The following is a 19,879-nucleotide window of genomic DNA, read 5'->3' on the forward strand; positions in this document are numbered from 1 at the left end:
AAAAACACATGGACAAGTTGGAGTGGGTGGATAGCTGTTCAGTGTGAGGTGATTTATTTTGGTAAGAAGAAAATAGAAAATATGAAATCATGGGGGTATAGGAGAGAGGAACCTGGATGAATGTTTATATAATCATTAAAAGTGATAGGGCAGGTTGAGAGAATGGTTAACAAAACCTACAGTGTCGTTGGCTTTATTAAAAGAACACACTGTATCACAGCAAGGAGGTTATGTTAAATGTTTAGAAGACCCTAGTATGGCCTGAGCTGGAATATTGTGTCCAGTTCTGGGCACCATGCTTACGGAAGGATGTGAGGGCATTAAGAAGAGAGTCTGGAAGAATTTCACAAGAATGATTCCAGGGATGAAGAATTTAAGTTATGAAAATAGATTGATGAGTAAAAAATTATGTAATAACTGAACTAAGTAAAGAAGGAGAAGATGTTCCCCTCCATGAAAGGATCAAGCATGAGAGGGGGCACAGGTTTAAAGCATTAATAAAAAAAACCAAAAGAGATATGATTCGGGTTTGGCACGGACTGCCTCGGAGGGTGATAGAGGCAGGATGGAAAGATGTGGTTGTTTAAAATGAAGAATGTGCAGGAAGGCGGCAGGATGATGGCACTGAGTGAAGATGCCTACTTGAAGACATGAAAGGCTTAATAAGCTTTTTCTGCACTGGAATAAGTCTGTGATTCTGTGACAAAGACTGTGGTGCTGGAAAAGCACAGCTGGTCAGGCAAATTCCAAGGAGCAGGAGAATCGACGTTTTGGGCAAAAGCCCTATGCTTCAAACATCAATGTTCCTGCTCATTGGATGCTGCCTGACCGGCTGTGCTTTTCCAGCACCACACTCTTTGACTCTGACCTTCAGCATCTGTAGTCCTCACTTTCTCCCTGTGATTCTGTGATCCAGGTTTGGGCTGACAAGTAGCATTTATGTCGCAGAAGTACCAGGCCATTACCATCTCCAACAAAGGAGACTTTAACCATTTCCCCTTGATATTCACATCAACATCCTGTGGGTTACCATATAAATACCATGGGGCTGTAAAAGCAGTTCAGAGGCTAGGACCATTGTGGCAAGTAACTCACTTCCTGTCTGCTGGATCTGTACCTACATTTACAAAGCAAAAGTCAGTCTTGTGATGGAATTCTCTCCAATTGTCTAGATTGGCAAAACTCCAATAACGTTCAAGAAGCTTGACATGATCCAGGATAAAACCGCCTATTTATGGCCACCCCATCCAGCACCTCCTACACTCACTCCCTTCACCAGCAGCACTTGGTAGCAGCAGGATCTCTCATCTGCAAGATCCACCACGTCTCCTTCAACAGCACCTTCAAACCCATGATCTCTAACGCCTAGAAGGACAAAGGCAACGAATATATGGGGACATCACCACTCGATATCCTGACTTGAAAATTGAGATAAGTGCACAGAGGCCAGTACCCCATCACCAAGTCCCCTTTATTTACTGGTGCCCAGTAGACTGGCTGGGGGCAGCCAGCTGGCAGGCAGTTTTCTGAACTGTGGAGATTCTCATCTCCTGGTTATATTTTATTTAATTTACAATACATGAAATACAAAGAAAATCCAACCTTGTACAATCCAAGTTATTGCACTCTTTCAAACAAAAAAGAGCTTGTTCCAGTTTCTGTTTCTCCATGCATGACAATTCACTCCAATGGGCCTGAGATCTAAAGCTCAATTCACATGACATCACAAACAAAACTTTCAGATTAACAAGCTGAGCTTCTCCTGGTTTCTTTTATGTCTTTTACTCATGGCTGAAATGGTCTTTGTGAACTTAGTTTAAACATTTGTAAGTATGAGAATGTGCTCAATCCTGTTACCACTCGGATCGAGGACTGTAATTCCGTTGAAGGGAGCTTTAGAAGTTTCCAGGTGATCAGGGATCCCATGTTGGGGTGAAGTCATGTCCCTGCTTTGGCAAAAATACGTTTTTGACAGTGGTCATTAATATCAGCAGCCATCCCAGGCCATCCCAGGCCAGTAACACCACTGCCTGGTCAGCTTTCCCATCATTTGGTATTTTGCTTGATGATGAATTACTACCTGAACTTGACATTTGAAAGCATTGGGGAAAAATGAGACGCTTCAATTCTCTCTGCTTGTCATGGACCAGCTGAGAGAGGACTCCATCCTCCTCTCTGACCCTGTAGCAGCATCTCAGTTTCTCTGTCTCTCTTTGGACTCCCTCATCAGCTGGCTCTGCATTGGAGGATATTCAGCCTTACAGTCACGGGGCAGTTTACTGATGACCATATCAGCCAGCTGACATTGTCTGGGGTTCACTTCCAAGATAGGGTCAGCCAGCTCTTTCCTGATTGGCCCAGATTAGCGATCCCAATTAATGACCTCGTAGTTAATGAGGTCAACCTGGTTTCAATCACGACAAAATTTTTCACCATTCCTTCAGAATCTTAAAGGCCCCTTTCTAAGTGCACTTGGGGTCAACCTAAACAAACAGACTGCAGCTGTCCGCCTTTTTCCAGGGCAGGTCGGGGATGGGAAATCAATACTAACACAGCCAGTGATACCCATGCCCCATGAACAAATAAAAAAGAATGAATTTTGGTAAGAAGCACATGCAGAAACAACATATAATGAAGGGTTTGCAGGAGCAGAGCGGCCTGAGTGCTAATGTGCACAGGTCATTGAAGGCAATGGGACAGGCTGGGAGAGTGGTTGATAAAGCATACCGTATTGTAGGCTTTATTAAAGGCACCTGGAATACAAGACCAAGGAGGTTATATTGAAATTATATAAGACATTAATTTGGCTTCAGCCTGAATATTGCATCCAGTTCTATGTATGGCACTATAGTAAGAATGTCAAAGCATTGAAGAGAGTGCAAATTAGATTCCTGAGCATGGTTTCAGATTTCAGGAATTCCAGTTACAAATAACTGGAGAAGGTCAGACTGTGGCCCCAGGAGAAGAGAATGTTGAGAGGGAATCTGATAGAGACACTTTAAATCATGTGACAATGTTAAATATGATGGTCCTTTTAGGAATCATTTAGGGTCTGCTCCAGAGATGATAAAGAGCAGCTAATGTCATTGGACCATACATTTGAGGGCTGGCTTTTCCCAGGAAGGAGAATTCATTAGGGAGGAGAGAGAACAGGGCAAAAGTGAGGACTGCAGATGCTGGAATCCAGAGTTTAGGTCAGAGTGGTGCTGGAAAAGCACAGCAGGTCAGGCAGCATCTGAGGAGCAGAAGAATCGACATTTCAGGTAAAAGCCCTTTCCTGATGAAGGGCTTTTGCCTGAAACATCGATTCTCCTGCTCCTCGGATGCTGCCTGACCTGTTGTGCTTTTCCAGCACCACTCTAATCTAAACAGGAGAGAGGACAGACTGAAGTTAGTACTGAACCACAAAATCCATCAAAACCATGAAGAGCAGACTTGCCCCGCTTCCTGCGGGTGGTAAATGGATAACTAACAGGATAACACCAAGAGCGATCTGGACAAGAGTAGTTAGGATGGAACTTTCCCAGTTCTGAAAGGATGAAGAATGAGATGACACGTTTAAAGTAACTGCCAAAAAGCAGCAAAGGCTGATATGAAAAAAAAATTCACACAATGTGGGGTATAAGTCTAGAATGTGCATCCTGATAGTGTGGTGGAGGAAGGTTCAACTGAAAAATTAAAAAGGAAATTAAATTGCTAACTTGTAGTTCTACATTTTGGTTGTGATTACCAAAAACACGCCACTCCCACTACCACTGTGTCGGCAAATGGATTTTAATACACCTTTACCCATGTTCTTCCAGGTAATGATATCCTCCTACCGACCCAGTAACTGAGAAATCTTGAGGACTATAAGATCACAGTGTGAGCATGTTCCCTCTTGTGGTGATAAATGGCATCTTTAAAAAAAAATAAAATGTTTCTTTGCAGCGAGAACTGAACTGAACTGTCCAGGAAAATGTTAAATTGATTTGAAGCTTTTATGCAGAACTAGGAAAGAAAAAGATGGCTTTATTCACTCATGGGGTGTGGGCACCACTGGCTGGGTCAACATTTATTGTCCAACTCAAGGGCATCTAAGGATGGGCAATAAATGCTGGCTCAGTTAGTGACACCCCATCCCTTGAGTGAATAAAAAAAGGCTGTGGAAACGCCATGTGTCAGTGAAATTGGCATTATTACAGGAATCAGCAAATTTCTGTCAGTTCTAATGAACAGAATAGTAGCTACCTCAACAGGAAATAGGTATACTAAACATAAGTATGTTCATAAAGTTGGCATTTTTAAGAAAAACGAAATTCAGATTTCCAGACTCTGCATTATTATATTATTATATTCAGTATTAATCTTTAGAGTTTGTGTAAATTCATAAATTATTGCTTTTCACTGCATTTATAAATAAACAGGAGGCGATGTGCTATGAACTTCGTTGAGATCATTAACCTCATCGACCTCAGAATAAACACGAGCTGGCTAGTGAGGAAGGTTATGAGTATTCTGACTTCGTTTTTTGTAACACTTTGTGCTTCCCTCTCAACAGGTTATGTGGAAATGTTGTACCTCCCACTGTCAATACCAACACGAGTCGGCTTAAAGTTTCTTTTGTGTCAGATGCAAGTGTTGCTGGACATGGTTTCACAGCACGATACTGGATAATTGCATCAAGTGACAGTAAGTGGAACTGAAATCTGCTCCAGCTGGTTTGGGATGGATGTGAATAATCGCAGGCAGGGCCGGGGGTTGGGCAGTCTTACCTACTGATTCCATGGTTATCATTATAATTAGATCAAAGGGATTTATATTGACATCCACTTCTTGGAAATGTTCATCCGCTCAACCAATACCACATACATTAAGCATTCCTCTCTTTGCACACGATAGCTGATATCTTTACCACTGATTAATAGTAGCAAGTTTTGAGAAGTTTTGTAGCTCAGATTGAGGTTCTGGATGTAGATTTGCTCGCTGAGCTGGAAGGTTCATTTCCAGATGTTTCGTCACCCTACTAGGTAACATCTTCAGTGGGCCTCTGGGCAAAGCACTGTGGATAATTCCTGCTTTCTATTTATATGTTTGGGTTTCTTTGGGTTGGTGATGTCATTTCCTGTGGTAACATCATTTCCTGCGGTAATGTCATTTCCTGCTCTTTTTCTCAGGGGGTTGTAGATGAGGTCTAACGCGATGCGTTTGTTATTGGAGTTCCATGGGTTGGAATGTCATGCTTCTAGGAATTCTCATGCATATCTCTGTTTGGCTTGTCCTAGGATGGATGTGCTGTCCCAGTCAAAGTGGTGTCCTTCCTCATCTGTATGTAAGGATACTTGTGAGAAAGAGTCATGTCGTTTTGTGGCTAGTTGGTGTTCATTTTTCCTGGTGGCTAGTTTTCTGCCTGTTTGTCCAACATTGTGTTTATTATAGTTCTTGCGCGGTATTTTGTAAATGACATTAATTTTGCTTGTTGTCTGTGTAGAGTCTTTCAAGTTCATTAGCTGCTGTTTTAGTGTGTTGGTGGGTTTGTGGGCTACCATGATGCCAAGGGGTCTGAGTAGTCTGGCAGTCATTTCCGAGATGGCTTTGATGTAGGGGAGAGTGGCTAGGGTTTCTGGGACGTGTTTTGTCTGCTTGTTGGGTTTGTTGCTGAGAGATCTGTGGACTGTGTTCATTGGGTACCCATTCTTTTTGAATACATGGTATAGGTGATTGTCCTCTGCTCTGCGTAGTTCCTCTGTGCTGCAGTGCGTGGTGGCTTATTGAAATAATGTTCTGATGTAGCTTTGTTTGTGGGTGTTGGGATGGTTGCTTCTGTAGTTCAGTATTTGGTCTGTATGTGTTGTTTTCTATAGACGCTAGTTTGAAGTTCCCCATTGGCTGTTTGCTCTACTGTGACATCTAGGAATGGAAGTTTGTTGTTGTTTTCCTCCTCTTTAGTGAATTTTATGGCAGTAAGGGTATTATGATGGTCTTGAAGGTTTCCTCTAACTTGTTTCATTTAGTGATAACAAAGGTGTCACCCACGTAGCAGACCCAAAGTTTGGGTTGGATAGTTGGCAGAGCTGTTTGTTCGAGTCTCTGTATTACTGCCTCTGCTAAGAACCCTGATATTGGAGATTGGTGTTCTGTTGGTTTGTCTGTAGGTTTTGTTGTTGAAGGTGAAGTGTGTGGTAAGGCATAGGTCCACTAGCTTGATGATACTGTCCTTGCTGATTAAGTTAATGGTGTTAAGTGTATGTGTCTTTGGGTCTTCTAATAATGTAGTCAGTGTTTCCTTGGCCAGGTTAATGTTGATTGATGTAAACAGGGCAGTTACATCAAAGGAGACCACTATTTAATCCTCTTCTGTCTTAGTGTCTTTGATGGTCTTCAGAAATTCTTGGCTGGAGTGGATGGAGTGGTGTGAGTCTTCTACTAAGTGTTTTAGTCTTTGTTGTAGCTCCTTGGCCACTCTGTAAGTTGGTGTTCCAGGTCGTGAGACTATGGGTCTGAGGGGGGCTCCTGGTTTGTTAATTTTGGGTAATCCATAGAAACGTGGTATGTTGGATCCATCTGGTTTCATTTTTTGGAAGTTGGTGTTATTTATCTCTCCAGATTTCTGAAGTTTTGTGAGTAGGGCTGTGATTTGGTTCTCTAGTTGTGGGGTTGGGTCTATCGCCACTTGTCGGTAAGTGTTGGTATCTGTAAGTAGTGCATTCGCTTTTTCAATGTAGTCTCTTTGATTTAGAATGACTGTCAAGTGTCCTTTGTCTGCGTAGGATAACAATGTTTTTATCTTTTTTAAGTCTTTCCAGTGATTAGATTAGATTACTTAGATTAGATTATGTACTGTGTGGAAACAGGCCCTTCGGCCCAACAAGTTGACACCAACCCGCCGAAGCATAACCCATTCCCCTACATTTACCCCTTCACCTAACACTACGGACAATTTAGCATGGCCAATTCACCTAACCTGCACATTTTTGGATTGTGGGAGGAAACCGGAGCACCCGGAGGAAACCCATGCAGACACGGGGAGAATGTGCAAACTCCACACAGAGAGTCGCCTGAGGCGGGAATTGAACCCGGGGCTCTGGCGCTGTGCTTTCCTTTCTTGTGTTTGAGTGTGTTTCCTTCCTTTTTTCTGCCTAATGTTGCTGCACATACCTGTCTGATAGTTTGCTGGGTTTCTTCTGTGAGTTGGTTGTCTTTTAGTGCTGCTAAGAAATCTTTCTTGTCCGCATCCTGGCAGTTGTAATTTAATCCTCATACTAAAACAGCTTTCTCAGTGTCTGGTAAGGGTTGGTCAGATAGGTTTTTTTTGTCCAAGCTTCTGTGTCGTCAGTGTTTGTTACTTTGTGTAAGTTTGTCTAGTTTTTTCTGCAGGTCTAGTTTTTCATTTTCTGTGTTTGTCGCTGTCTGTCCCTTTCACGGTCTGTTGCATGGGGAGAAAGTGAGGACTGCAGATGCTGGAGATCAGAGCTGAAAATGTGTTGCTGGAAAAGTTTCAGGAAATCGACGTTTCAGGAAGAAGGGCTTATGCCCGAAACGTCGATTCTCCTGTTCCCTGGATGCTGCCTGACCTGCTGCGCTTTTCCAGCAACACATTTTCACCACGGTCTGTTGCATGAGTGAGTGAAGATTTTTGGTTCAAAATTTCCCAATTGTTTTACGGAATCTGTTGTGGCATCATTAATCATTTCTCTCAGCATTCTGCGGCTGTTTTGCTCTGCTATTCTTTTGGCTATTGGGGTGTTAAGGGGAGGTTTGTATTGAAGACATTTAGGTCGTACCTGCTTCCTTAGGCATTCGTGTAGCAAGTACAGCTGTTCGCGGGTGGCACTCTGTCGGATGGCATTCGTTTCCCATTTTTGGGCCAGTTTTAGCGTTTTGCACCCATAGATCTTAGCGAATTTTGAGAAGATTTGTAGCTCAGGTTGAGGTTCTGGATGTAGGTTTGTTCACTGAGCTGGAAGGTTCATTTCCAGACGTTTCGTCATCCTACTAGGTACCATCTTCAGTGGGCCTCCGGGCGAAGCACTGTTGATAATTCCTCTTTCTATTTATATGTTTGAGTTTTATTTGGGTTGGTGATGTAATTTCCTGTGGTGTCATCATTTCCTGTGGTGACATCATTTCCTGTTCTTTTTCTCAGGGGGTGGTCGATGTGTTTGTTGATACAGGTCTGGTTGGAATGCCATGTTTCTAGGAATTCTTGTACATGTCTCTGTTTGGCTACAGAGTATTCAAAAAGAATGGGTACCCAATGAACACAGTCCACAGATTTCTCAGCAACAAACCCAAACAAGCAGACAAAATGCACCCAGAAACCCTAGCCACTCTCCCCTACATCAAAGACATCTCGGAAATGACTGCCAGACTACTCAGACCCCTTGGCATCTCTTTGTTAGCTATGTAGAACTGTCCATCTTCTGTAATTACACCGGCACCACTCCCCACCTCTTCCTCCGCTACATTGGTGACTGCATTGGCGCCACCTCGTGCTCCCCTGAGGAGGTTGAGCAATTCATCAACTTCACCAACACATTCCACCCTGACCTTAAATTTACCTGGGCCATCTGTGACACCTCCCTCCCCTTCCTGGACCTCTCCATCTCCATTAATGACGACCGACTTGACACCAACATTTTTTACAAACCCACCGACTCCCCAGCTACCTGGATTACACCTCCTCCCACCCTACCTCCTGCAAAGATGCCATCCCGTATTCCCAATTCCTCTGCCTCTGCCGGATCTGCTCCCAGGAGGACCAGTTCCACCACAGAACACATCAGATGGCCTCCTTCTTTAGAGACCGCAATGTCCCTTCCCACGTGGTTAAAGGTGCCCTCCAACGCATCTCGTCCACATCCCTCACCTCCACCCCTCCCCTCCAACCGTAACAAGGACAGAACCCCCCTGGTGCTCACCTTCCACCCTACCAACCTTCGCATAAACCACATCATCCGCCGACATTTCCGCCACCTCCAAACGGACCCCACCACCAGGGATATATTTCCCTCCCCATCCCTTTCTGCTTTCTGCAAAGACCGTTCCCTCCGTGACTACCTGGTCAGGTCCACGCCCCCCTACAACCCACCCTCCCATCCTGGCACCTTCCCCTGTCACCACAGGAACTGCAAAACCTGCGCCCACACCTCCTCCCTCACCTCCATCCAAGGCCCTAAAGGAGCCTTCCACATCCATCAAAGTTTTACCTGCACATCCACCAATATCATTTATTGTATCCGTTGCTCCCGATGCGGTCTCCTCTACATCAGGGAGACTGGATGCTTCCTAGCAGAGCGCTTTAGGGAACATCTCTGGGATACCCGCACCAATCAACCACACTGCCCTGTGGCCCAACATTTCAACTCCCCCTCCCACTCAGCCGAGGACATGGAGGTCCTGGGCCTCCTACACCGCCGCTCCCTCACCACCCGACGCCTGGAGGAAGAACGCCTCATCTTCCGCCTCGGAACTGTTCAACCCCAGGGCATCAATGTGGACTTCAACAGTTTCCTTATTTCCCCTTCCCCCACCCCAGTTCCAAACTCCATGGAGACAGTTTCAGCACTGTCTCCATGACCTGTCCTACCGGCCTATCTTCTTTTCCATCTATCCACTCCACCCTCCTCTCTGACCTATCACCTTCATCCCACTCCCATCCACCCATTGTACTCTTTGCTACCTTTCCCCACCCTCTTCCCCGACCTATCACCTTCATCCTCACCCCCACTCACCTATTGTACTCTATGCTACTTTCTCCCCACCCCCACCCTCCTCTCTCCATCCTTCAGGCACTCTGCCTGTATTCCTGATGAAGAACTTTTGCCCGAAACGTCAATTTCCCGGCTCCTCGGATGCTGCCTGAACTGCTGTGCTTTTCCAACACCACTCTACTCCAGAATCTGGTTTCCAGCATCTGCAGTCATTGTTTTTACCTACCCCACAAACCCACCAACACACTAAAACAGCAGCTGATGAACTTGAAAGACCCTATACAGACACCAAGCAAAATTAATGTCATTTACAAAATACCGCGCAAGAACTATAATAAATACAATGTTGGACAAACAGGCAGAAAACTAGCCACCAGGAAAAATGAACACCAACTAGCCACAAAACGACATGACTCTTTCTCACTAGTATCCTCACATACAGATGAGGAAGGACACCACTTTGACTGGGATAACACATCCATCCTAGGACAAGCCAAACAGAGATATGCATGAGAATTCCTAGAAGCATGGCATTCCAACCCATGGAACTCCATCAACAAACACATCGAGTTAGACCTCATCTACCACCGCTGTGGTTCTGTTCGCCGAGCTGGAAGTTTTTGTTGCAAACGTTTCGTCCCCTGTCTAGGTGACATCCTCAGTGCTTGGGAGCCTCCTGTGAAGCGCTTCTGTGGTGTTTCCTCCGGCATTTATAGTGGCCTGTCTTTGCCGCTTCCGGTTGTCAGTTTCAGCTGTCTGCTGTAGGGCATTATAGGGCAAGCCAAACAAAGAACAGCCAGGGAATGCCTAGAAGCATGGCACTCATCCACAAACTCCATCAACAAACACATCGACCTGGACCCAATATACCGGCCACTACAGCGGACAGCTGAAACTGATAACCGGAAGCGGCAGGGACAGACCACTATAAACACCGGAGGAAACATCAAAGAAGCGCTTCACAGGAGGCTCCCAAGCACTGATGATGTCGCCTGGCCAGGGGACGAAACGTTTGCAACAAAAACTTCCAGCTCGGCGAACAGAACCACAGCAACGAGCACCCGAGCTACAAATCTTCTCACAAACTTTGATCATCTACCACCCCCTGAGAAAAAGAACAGGAAATTATGTCACCATGGGAAATGATGTCACCATAGGAAATGGCATCACCAACCCAAAGAATTCCAAACATATAAATAGAAAGCAGGAATTATCAACAGTGCTTTGCACGAAGGCCAACTGAAGATGTTACCTAGTAGGGTGATGAAACATCTGGAAGTGAACCTTCCAGCTCAGCGAGCAAACCTACATCCAGAACTGAATAATAGTCACTGCACTTCAAGCTAATCTAATCGAGTGGTTTTGACTTTGCATGACAGTGAATTCAATTCAAATAAAAGTGCGAAGGAACTGGTGACTTGCTGTTGTCTATTGTATCCGTCTGCACACAGTCAATCCAACTCTCATTACTCTTGAAGTAATATCAAACAATTCCAAGAGACATAAAGTTATTACATACATGCAAGTCCTTCTTTTGTCCTCCTGCATCAATCATGCTTCAGTGCCAGGGATGACCACAATTCCTCCCCTTCCCAAGGTTCCTAACCAGTGACATCAGGTACCTCACTCAAGTGTGATCCCACGTCATGGTAACGTTATTGTGGTATTCAACAATGAGAAGGATCACATTGATACTCACCGATTGATATTCATATCTCAGAGATAACTTATTCATCAAGACTGGAATGACTACCTCATTTTAATCGCTCTGAACACCAGAGGTACTGATGAACAGGGGATGTTAAGCCTGCCCACTAACTACAAGACACAAACTAGAATATCATGGAATACTTTCAACTTAGAGTCATAGTGATGTACAACACAGAAACAGATCTTTCGGTCTAACTTGTCCCAACCAACCAGATATGCCCACCTAATCTCATCCCATTTGCCAGCACTTGGCCCATATCCCTCCAAATCCTTTTGTTCATGTATTCATCCAGATGCCTTTTAAATGCTGTAATTGTACCAGTCTCCACCGCTTCCTCTGGCAGCTCATTCCATACACGTACCACCCTCTGCGTGAAAAAGTTGCCCCTTAGGTCTCTTTTATATCTTTCCCCTCTCACCCTAAACCTATGCCCTCTAGTTCTGGACTCTCCCATCCCAGGGAAAAGACTTTGTCTATTTAACCTATCCACACCCCTCATGATTTTATAAATCTCTATAAGGTCACCCCTCAGCCTCCGACGCTCCAGGGAAAACAGCCCCAGCTTGTTCAGCCTCTCCCTATAGCTCAAATCCACCAAACCTGGCAACATCCTTGTAAATCTTTTCTGAACCCTTTCAAGTTTCACAACATTTTTCCGATAGGAAGGAGACCAGAATTGCACACAGTATTCCAAAAGTGGCCTAACCAATGTCCTGTACAGCCGCAACATGACCTCCAAATGCCTGTGGAGAAAGTGAGGACTGCAGATGCTGGAGATCAGAGCTGAAAAATGTGTTGCTGGAAAAGCGCAGCAGGTCAGGCAGCATCCAAGGAGAACGAGAATCAATGTTTCGGTCATAAGCCCTTCTTCAGGAATTCTTCAGGATTCCTGAAGAAGGGCTTATGCCCAAAACGTCGATTCTCCTGCTCCTTGGATGCTGCCTGACCTGCTGTGCTTTTCCAGCAACACATTTTTCAGCTCCCAACTCCTGTACTCAGTACATTGACCAATAAAGGAAAGCATACCAAACACCTTCTACACTATCCCATTTACTTGAGACTCTACGTTCAAGGAGCTATGAACCTGCACTCCAAGATCTCTTTGTTCAGCAACACTCCCTAGGGCCTTTTCATTAAGTGTATACGTCCTGCTAAGATTTGCTTTATAAAAACGCAGCACCTCACATTTATCTAAATTAAACTCCAGCTGCCACTCCTCAGCTCATTGGCCCATCTGATCAAGGTCCCATTGTAACCTTCTTCGGTGTCCACTCCACCTCCAATATTGGTGCCATCTGCAACCTCCTTGTCTGGATAAGTGTAGTTATGACAATACTTGAGAAAGTCTGTTTGGTTGGTGTTCCTTCCACCAGCTTCAGCGTCCATCCCCTCCATTATCTCAGGAGCAGCTGTGTGCACCATCTACAAGGTTCATTGCAGAAACTCCTCAAGCCTTCTTTGACTTTACCTTCCACCAGCCTCTAGTGCCTATAAGAACAAGGGCAGCTGACTCATGTAAACGCCACCACTTGTAAGTTAAATTCCAACTCTCGTACTATCATGGTTGCCAGGCCAAAAGCCAGGATCTCCCTTCCTCAAAGCACTGAGTGTACCTAGACCAGATCGACTCCAGTAGTTTCAGAAAGCAACTCGACCACCCTCATAAGGGCAATTGGGGATGTGCATATCTCTGATTTTATTTTTGAACTGAAATAACTAGCACAGACACAATGTGTTGAATGCCCTGCTTTGTTGTATGATTCCATGAAGAGGTCTTTCTCACTTTGTGCCCTTATTTATTACATAATCCACTGTACATACTATTCTGTACATGCACCCATCACATAAAGCCAGGCACCTGTCTTCATGGAGGGCAACACGACAGCCAAACAGCTGCTTATCCCAGACTGCTGAATGTGAACTTTTTTGCAGGCTGATTATTCCAGACAATTCCCAGACTGTTCATCCTCTAATTTATCCTCCATTCTTGGACCATCCCCAGACTGCACCTTTCCAGGTTCCCAGATTGGTCCCAGACCCTTGTGGCTGCTCTCTATAATTTCCTGATGTTCTGCTACTACAGTAGCATGTTGGGCTTGGGGACTCTGGTGAGTACACCCATTATGATGATGTGAAGTGTCGAACTATATCTGAAAAGACAACATAGTGAACTGTTCATTGGTCTCTTAAATGTTTTAAGTTTAACAGAACAATGAAGGGAGGGGTCAGTTCCATAGTTCAACTGGTAATGTTCCAATTTTTCAAGGAAGTGTCTCTGTTTGTTTTGGTCTTGGGAGCAGAGTGATTTTTCCAATGTGGAATGTGCTTCCTGCTGTGTCTGCAAGTCTGCGGTGACAGCCCCATGAAAGAGGCAATGAATAATCCAGTCTTAGATAAAGCTGAACTCCTACCAATGCTGTTCCTACCCTGTGAATTCCTGACAGGGTACTACAGAGATTTTTAGTCTGTTACTAAATTTGCATCTAAGCCATCCTATACAATACTTGTTCTGGAAGTTAGTGATGAAGGAGCGGCGCTCTGAAAGCTAGTGTGCTTCCAGTTAAACCTTTTGGACTATACCCTAGTCTTGTGTGATTTTTAACTTTGTTCTGGAAGTGTTTAATGGGGACAATGTAGATGGAACTTTACTCTGTATCTAACCATGTGTTGTGCCTATCCTGGGAATGTTTGATGAGGACAGTGTAAAGAGAAGTTAACTTTCAGTTTTAAAGAATAGATGGAGCTTTACCCTATAGTTAACCCTGTGCAAAACCTGAACTGCAACACTTTGATGAGGACAATGCAGCCAGAGCTTTATTTTCAGTTTATAAGAGTTAAGGGACCCTCACTTTAAATCTAGTCCTGTGATGCATCTGCCAGAAAAGTGCTCAATTGTACAGTGTAGAGGCACTTTACTTGTCTGCATCAAACTCAGAATAGGAGATAGCTGCTCAGTTGCTGAACCTAACTATGAGCAGATTACATGATATTCCTCCTGTATAATGACCTGTGCTAACGTCATATACAAAGAAGCAACAACACAACAAATGTACTGGGAAGAAAATGGAATTATTATATAAAATTTGGAAAAATAAGTGAAGAACCACAGATTTAAGTAATGTTAGCAAACAAGATTCCTATTCCATAAGTGGCTTTTTCTGTTTCCCCACCCCCACATCCCCTTTCTGTCCTTTCCCTGATACGCTGCCTCTTTCCTGGTATCAGGATGCCTTCCCTTTTTATGTTTACCTGAGAGCTGATGGGATGCCTCCAGGCCCCTCTCCTGCTGAGACTCAGTATTCAGGCAAAGAGGATGTTTCAGAGTTGGGCACATCGAAATCATTAGTATTATGATGGATTCATACATTTTGTTTGAATGATACAGTTCCAAGAGTTTTAAAGAGTCATTTTGAAAGAAAGAAAGACTTGAACATTAAGGGGAGACAATGGCCCTTGTGGTATTGTTGCTAGATTATTAATCCAGAGACCCAGGTAATGTTCTGGGAGCCTGAGTTCATGTTCTGCTGTGGCAGATGGTGGAATCTGAATTCAATACAAATCTGGAATTAATGATCTAATGATGCTCATGAAACTGTTGTTGATTGTCAGAAAAATCCAGTTTTAAATGTATTTGTGCTGTGGGATGTGGGTGTCACTGGGGGGCAGTGTTTATTGTCTTCTTGAACCATTAGAGTCGACCTGCTGTGGATTGACACAAAACCATTAGGGAGGGAATTCCAGGATTTTCACCCAAAATTTAGTTTTCTAATATCCTTTATGGAATAAAAGAATCACTGAAAAGAGGCATCTCACATCCATCAGGAAAAATCCAAGAATGTCAAATTTCATATCATCATGGCAATTTGTGCTGTAGGTGTAAAGAGTGCTGACTGCTTGGGAGTTGATTCTAACTGAGAAACTGTCATAGAGAAAGCAATGGGGAATTATAGCAGTGGGGAATTATAGCAGTGGGGAATTATAGCAATGGGGAATTATAGCAATGGGGAATTATAGCAGTGGGGAATTATAGCAGTGGGGGATTATAGCAGTGGGGGATTATAGCAGTGGGGGATTATAGCAGTGGGGAATTATAGCAATGGGGAATTATAGCAGTGGGGAATTATAGCAGTGGGGGATTATAGCAGTGGGGAATTATAGCAGTGGGGGATTATAGCAATGGGGAATTATAGCAATGGGGAATTATAGCAGTGGGGAATTATAGCAGTGGGGGATTATAGCAGTGGGGAATTGTAGCAGTGGGGAATTATAGCAGTGGGGAATTATAGCAATGGGGAATTATAGCAATGGGGAATTATAGCAGTGGGGGATTATAGCAGTGGGGGATTATAGCAGTGGGGGATTATAGCAGTGGGGGATTATAGCAATGGGGAATTATAGCAGTGGGGGATTATAGCAGTGGGGAATTATAGCAATGGGGAATTATAGCAATGGGGAATTATAGCAGTGGGGGATTATAGCAGTGGGGGATTATAGCAGTGGGGGATTATAGCAGTGGGGAATTATAGCAGTGGGGAATTATAGCAGTGGGGGATTATAGCAGTGGGGGATTATAGCAGTGGGGGATTATAGCAATGGGGAATTATAGCAGTGGGGAATTATAGCAGTGGGGAATTATAGCAATGGGGAATTATAGCAGGGGGAATTATAGCAATGGGGAATTATAGCAGTGGGGGATTATAGCAGTGGGGGATTATAGCAGTGGGGAATTATAGCAATGGGGAATTATAGCAATGGGGAATTATAGCAGTGGGGAATTATAGCAGTGGGGGATTATAGCAATGGGGAATTATAGCAATGGGGAATTATAGCAGTGGGGAATTATAGCAATGGGGAATTATAGCAGTGGGGGATTATAGCAGTGGGGGATTATAGCAGTGGGGAATTATAGCAATGGGGAATTATAGCAGTGGGGAATTATAGCAGTGGGGAATTATAGCAGTGGGGGATTATAGCAGTGGGGAATTATAGCAGTGGGGAATTATAGCAATGGGGAATTATAGCAGTGGGGAATTATAGCAATGGGGAATTATAGCAATGGGGAATTATAGCGGGGGAATTATAGCAGTGGGGGATTATAGCAGTGGGGGATTATAGCAGTGGGGAATTACGGCAGTGGGGGATTATAGCAGTGGGGGATTATAGCAGTGGGGAATTACGGCAGTGGGGGATTATAGCAATGGGAATTATAGCAGAGGGGAATTATAGCAGTGGAGGATTATAGCAGTGGGGAATTATAGCAGTGGGGGATTATAGCAATGGGGAATTATAGCAGAGGGGGATTACAGCAGTGGGGGATTATAGCAGTGGGTGATTACAGCAGTGGGGGATTATAGCAGTGGGGGATTACAGCAGTGGGGGATTATAGCAGTGGAAGATTATAGCAGTGGGGAATTATAGCAGTGGGGGATTATAGCAGTGGGGGATTATAGCAGTGGGGAATTATAGCAGTGGGGGATTATAGCAGTGGGGAATTATAGCAGTGGGGGATTATAGCAGTGGGGAATTATAGCAGAGGGGAATTATGGCAGTGGGGGATTATAGCAGTGGGGAATTATAGCAGTGGGGGATTATAGCAGTGGGAGATTATAGCAGTGGGGAATTACAGCAGTGGGGGATTACAGCAGTGGGGGATTATAGCAGTAGGGATTTATGGCAATGGGGAATTATAGCAGTGGGGGATTATAGCAGTGGGAGATTATAGCAGTGGGGAATTACAGCAGTGGGGGATTACAGCAGTGGGGGATTATAGCAGTAGGGATTTATGGCAATGGGGGATTATAGCAGTGGGGAATTATAGCAGTGGGGGATTATAGCAGTGGGGGATTATGGCAATGGGGTATTATAGCAATGGGGGATTATAGCAGTGGGGATTATAGCAGTGGGGGATTATAGCAGTGGGGAATTATAGCAGTGGGGGATTATACACTCCAGAAGCTCCTGAAACAGGTGCAAGACTTGAATGTATTCTTTTGTTTGCAGTCAACCAGTCCTGAGCCAGAATGCACGGTTTCTTGTTTTCGGAGCACTTTTCATACCTTAAGATTTTATACAATAATTTTCAATCAATGAAACTTTATAAAGTTTACTCACTGTTGCGATGTAGAAAGCTCACCTGCCAGTTTGTGCACTGCAAGCTCCTACAAACAAATATAATTACCAAATCATTTGCTTTAGAAATGTTGGTTGAAAGATAAAAAGATGGAGCCAGGCTCAATTGGGTTTCTTAAGTTTATATTTTTTAAATTGTGAAAAGTCAGAGTGTCATAGAAAGTCCTGGCTAAGGTTTTGGAATCATTGTGCACATCCATATGGTTTCAGTTTACACAGACTGTCTGGGCTTCACATTCAGGGATTATGGGCCAGGTTAGTAAACCAGCTAATCACCAGCTGATCGACTCGCTCTCTACTTTTGTTTTGTGATCTGACAAAGTTTCACATTTCTGGCCCAAATGGTCAAACTGGAATTCTTCAAAACTGCCCAGCATGGCTGTTTTCAGAGCCCTTTCACAGCACCAGCTGACATATTCACAAACACATTGAAAAGTTTTGGGATATTTTAATAGTTTTATGGTGTGCTAATGAAGAAAGTGATTGAGTTAATGAGGTTAGGTGGTAGTTAGTGAAGTTAAGTCAGGTTGGGGGAGTTGGTAGTGGGGGAACAAGTTGGATAGTATAGTCAGGGCTGGTGAATCAGGTGGGGAAGGTCAGAGTGTTGGGGTGTTGATGGGAGGGCTGCTCAGAGAGCCAGGACAAGGTTCAAGTGACAACATTGGGTTTTGGAGCAAAGGTGATTGAGAGCTGGTGGAAGCATCAGAGCGTCAGTGAGGCTGCTTGTGTTCAGAGGGGTAGTTTGCATAGTTACGCCAGAGTTGGAGATTTTGTTTCTGTCAAATGTTGCCTGGGTTACCACACATCTAAATGAGATGGAAATCTCCAAATCTAATTTTGACTTGTAGGCTTTTCCAGAAGGTTCAAGACACCGGGAAATTGCACTTTGTAAATTTTAAACTTCTCATGCGGTTTCTGCCTGTCAATCCTTCCAAGGGATTCCAGCGCATGTGTTCTGGGTATGTTTCAATCTCTGGGTAATCTGGGCCATGGATCTGCTTCTGATGAATAGTCACCAAATTGTCACCATTAAGTCTGTTTCTTGCCATAGATGCTGCCTCACCTACTGAGGATTTCCAGCATTTTCAATTTTTATTTCCAATTTCCAGCACCTAAAGTATTTTGCTTTAGAAGATAATAACGGACCTGGGCTGAATATTGTACAAGAAGAGATGAATTATGTTGCTCTACAAGGTTTGGTCCCTACATATCTGGGATGGTTTATTGCTGTAGCATATTGCAGTGTCTCAGAAACCAAAGCGTCTTGAGTATTATTGGTTAAACAGCACTTGTAAGGAGCCATTGAGGAATGATAGTCATTGGCCATAATACCCTGAGGCCTTATAGGGGTCTGTCAGGCAAGCACAGCTAAATTGCCAGATTTACTGTAGCCTGGGATTTGACACTTTTGCATTTTCATAGATTACCTGGAGCCCCAGTAGTGGCTACAATTCCATTCTGGTATTGCTGGGACATGTTCGCTTGGTTAGGATCAGCCCCCACATCTCAGCCCAGCTGGGACTGATTGCTCCATTAACTTCAATTAAGACTGCTCCCAGTGTATTACTGATCTCAGGCAGCCTGGTTTCATGTCAGCATGGTGTTGACAAACCTTTCCTGTTTGGGTAATTTGATGTTAATTCACCCCCATAAAATCCAGCCCATTGAATCCAGATTTTGTGATGGAAGAATTACTGGAATTTCTGCAGAGCTCCTTTTTCTTGTGAGATGGCAATAAGGACCTCACCAAGATCAGAGTAAAAACTTTGCTTAACATCTTCACTGGAGTTGATGACCAAGGTGTAACCACTGACCCAGTGGCATATAGGTTCTAGCTGAGTTGTAAGTGAAGCCACATCAATGTTTCATTCATATAGTTCTGGTAGAGCACCAGGGAACCAATTCCATGGATATGAGGATTACTGTCAGTTTTCCTTTCTAGTCGAAGATGTGTGTCCTGTTTCTGAGAACTCTCCAGAATGGCAAGTCTCACTGAGATTACTGCAGGCCAGACAGGTAATCACATGCCAGATGAGGTATCTAAACACAGATGTTTATCACAGGCAAGGCAGGTTTTTACTTTGTTAAGGTTTGTATGATGTGTTACTGTCGGACATAGCTTGCCTTTCATGAGGAAGGTAAATTCTCCTTTCATGAGGAAGGGCTGGTTTGCCAACTGAGGATTGCTGATGATGATAAGTCTTTCTTCTCTCAGAGAGCTGTGCCTGGGATGAGTTTCTGTGCGATGATGGTCGTTGTCTTTTCACCAACTTTAACTGCAACAACTTTTATGATTGTTTGGACAAGACTGATGAACTGAATTGTGCTGATCATCAACATGGTAGGT

At 44.0% G+C, this 19,879-nt stretch overlaps 1 protein-coding gene across 5 annotated transcripts in view; it reads left to right on the forward strand.

Annotated features, from left to right (window-relative positions):
- The window catches only part of mfrp (membrane frizzled-related protein), an 80,153-nt gene that overhangs the window by 29,270 nt on the left and 31,004 nt on the right, over positions 1-19,879 (forward strand). For all 5 annotated transcript variants that reach the window (XM_043677078.2, XM_043677080.2, XM_043677081.2 and 2 more), the window contains 2 exons: positions 4,541-4,671; positions 19,748-19,873. In XM_043677078.2, coding sequence (XP_043533013.1) covers positions 4,541-4,671; positions 19,748-19,873 — 257 coding nt within the window. The remainder of the gene's footprint in view (positions 1-4,540; positions 4,672-19,747; positions 19,874-19,879) is intronic.

Source organism: Chiloscyllium plagiosum, unplaced genomic scaffold (assembly GCF_037043375.1).
Source record: "Chiloscyllium plagiosum isolate Xiang-an unplaced genomic scaffold, Cpla_swu_hap1 HiC_scaffold_29, whole genome shotgun sequence".
Classification (NCBI taxonomy): Eukaryota; Metazoa; Chordata; class Chondrichthyes; order Orectolobiformes; family Hemiscylliidae; genus Chiloscyllium; species Chiloscyllium plagiosum.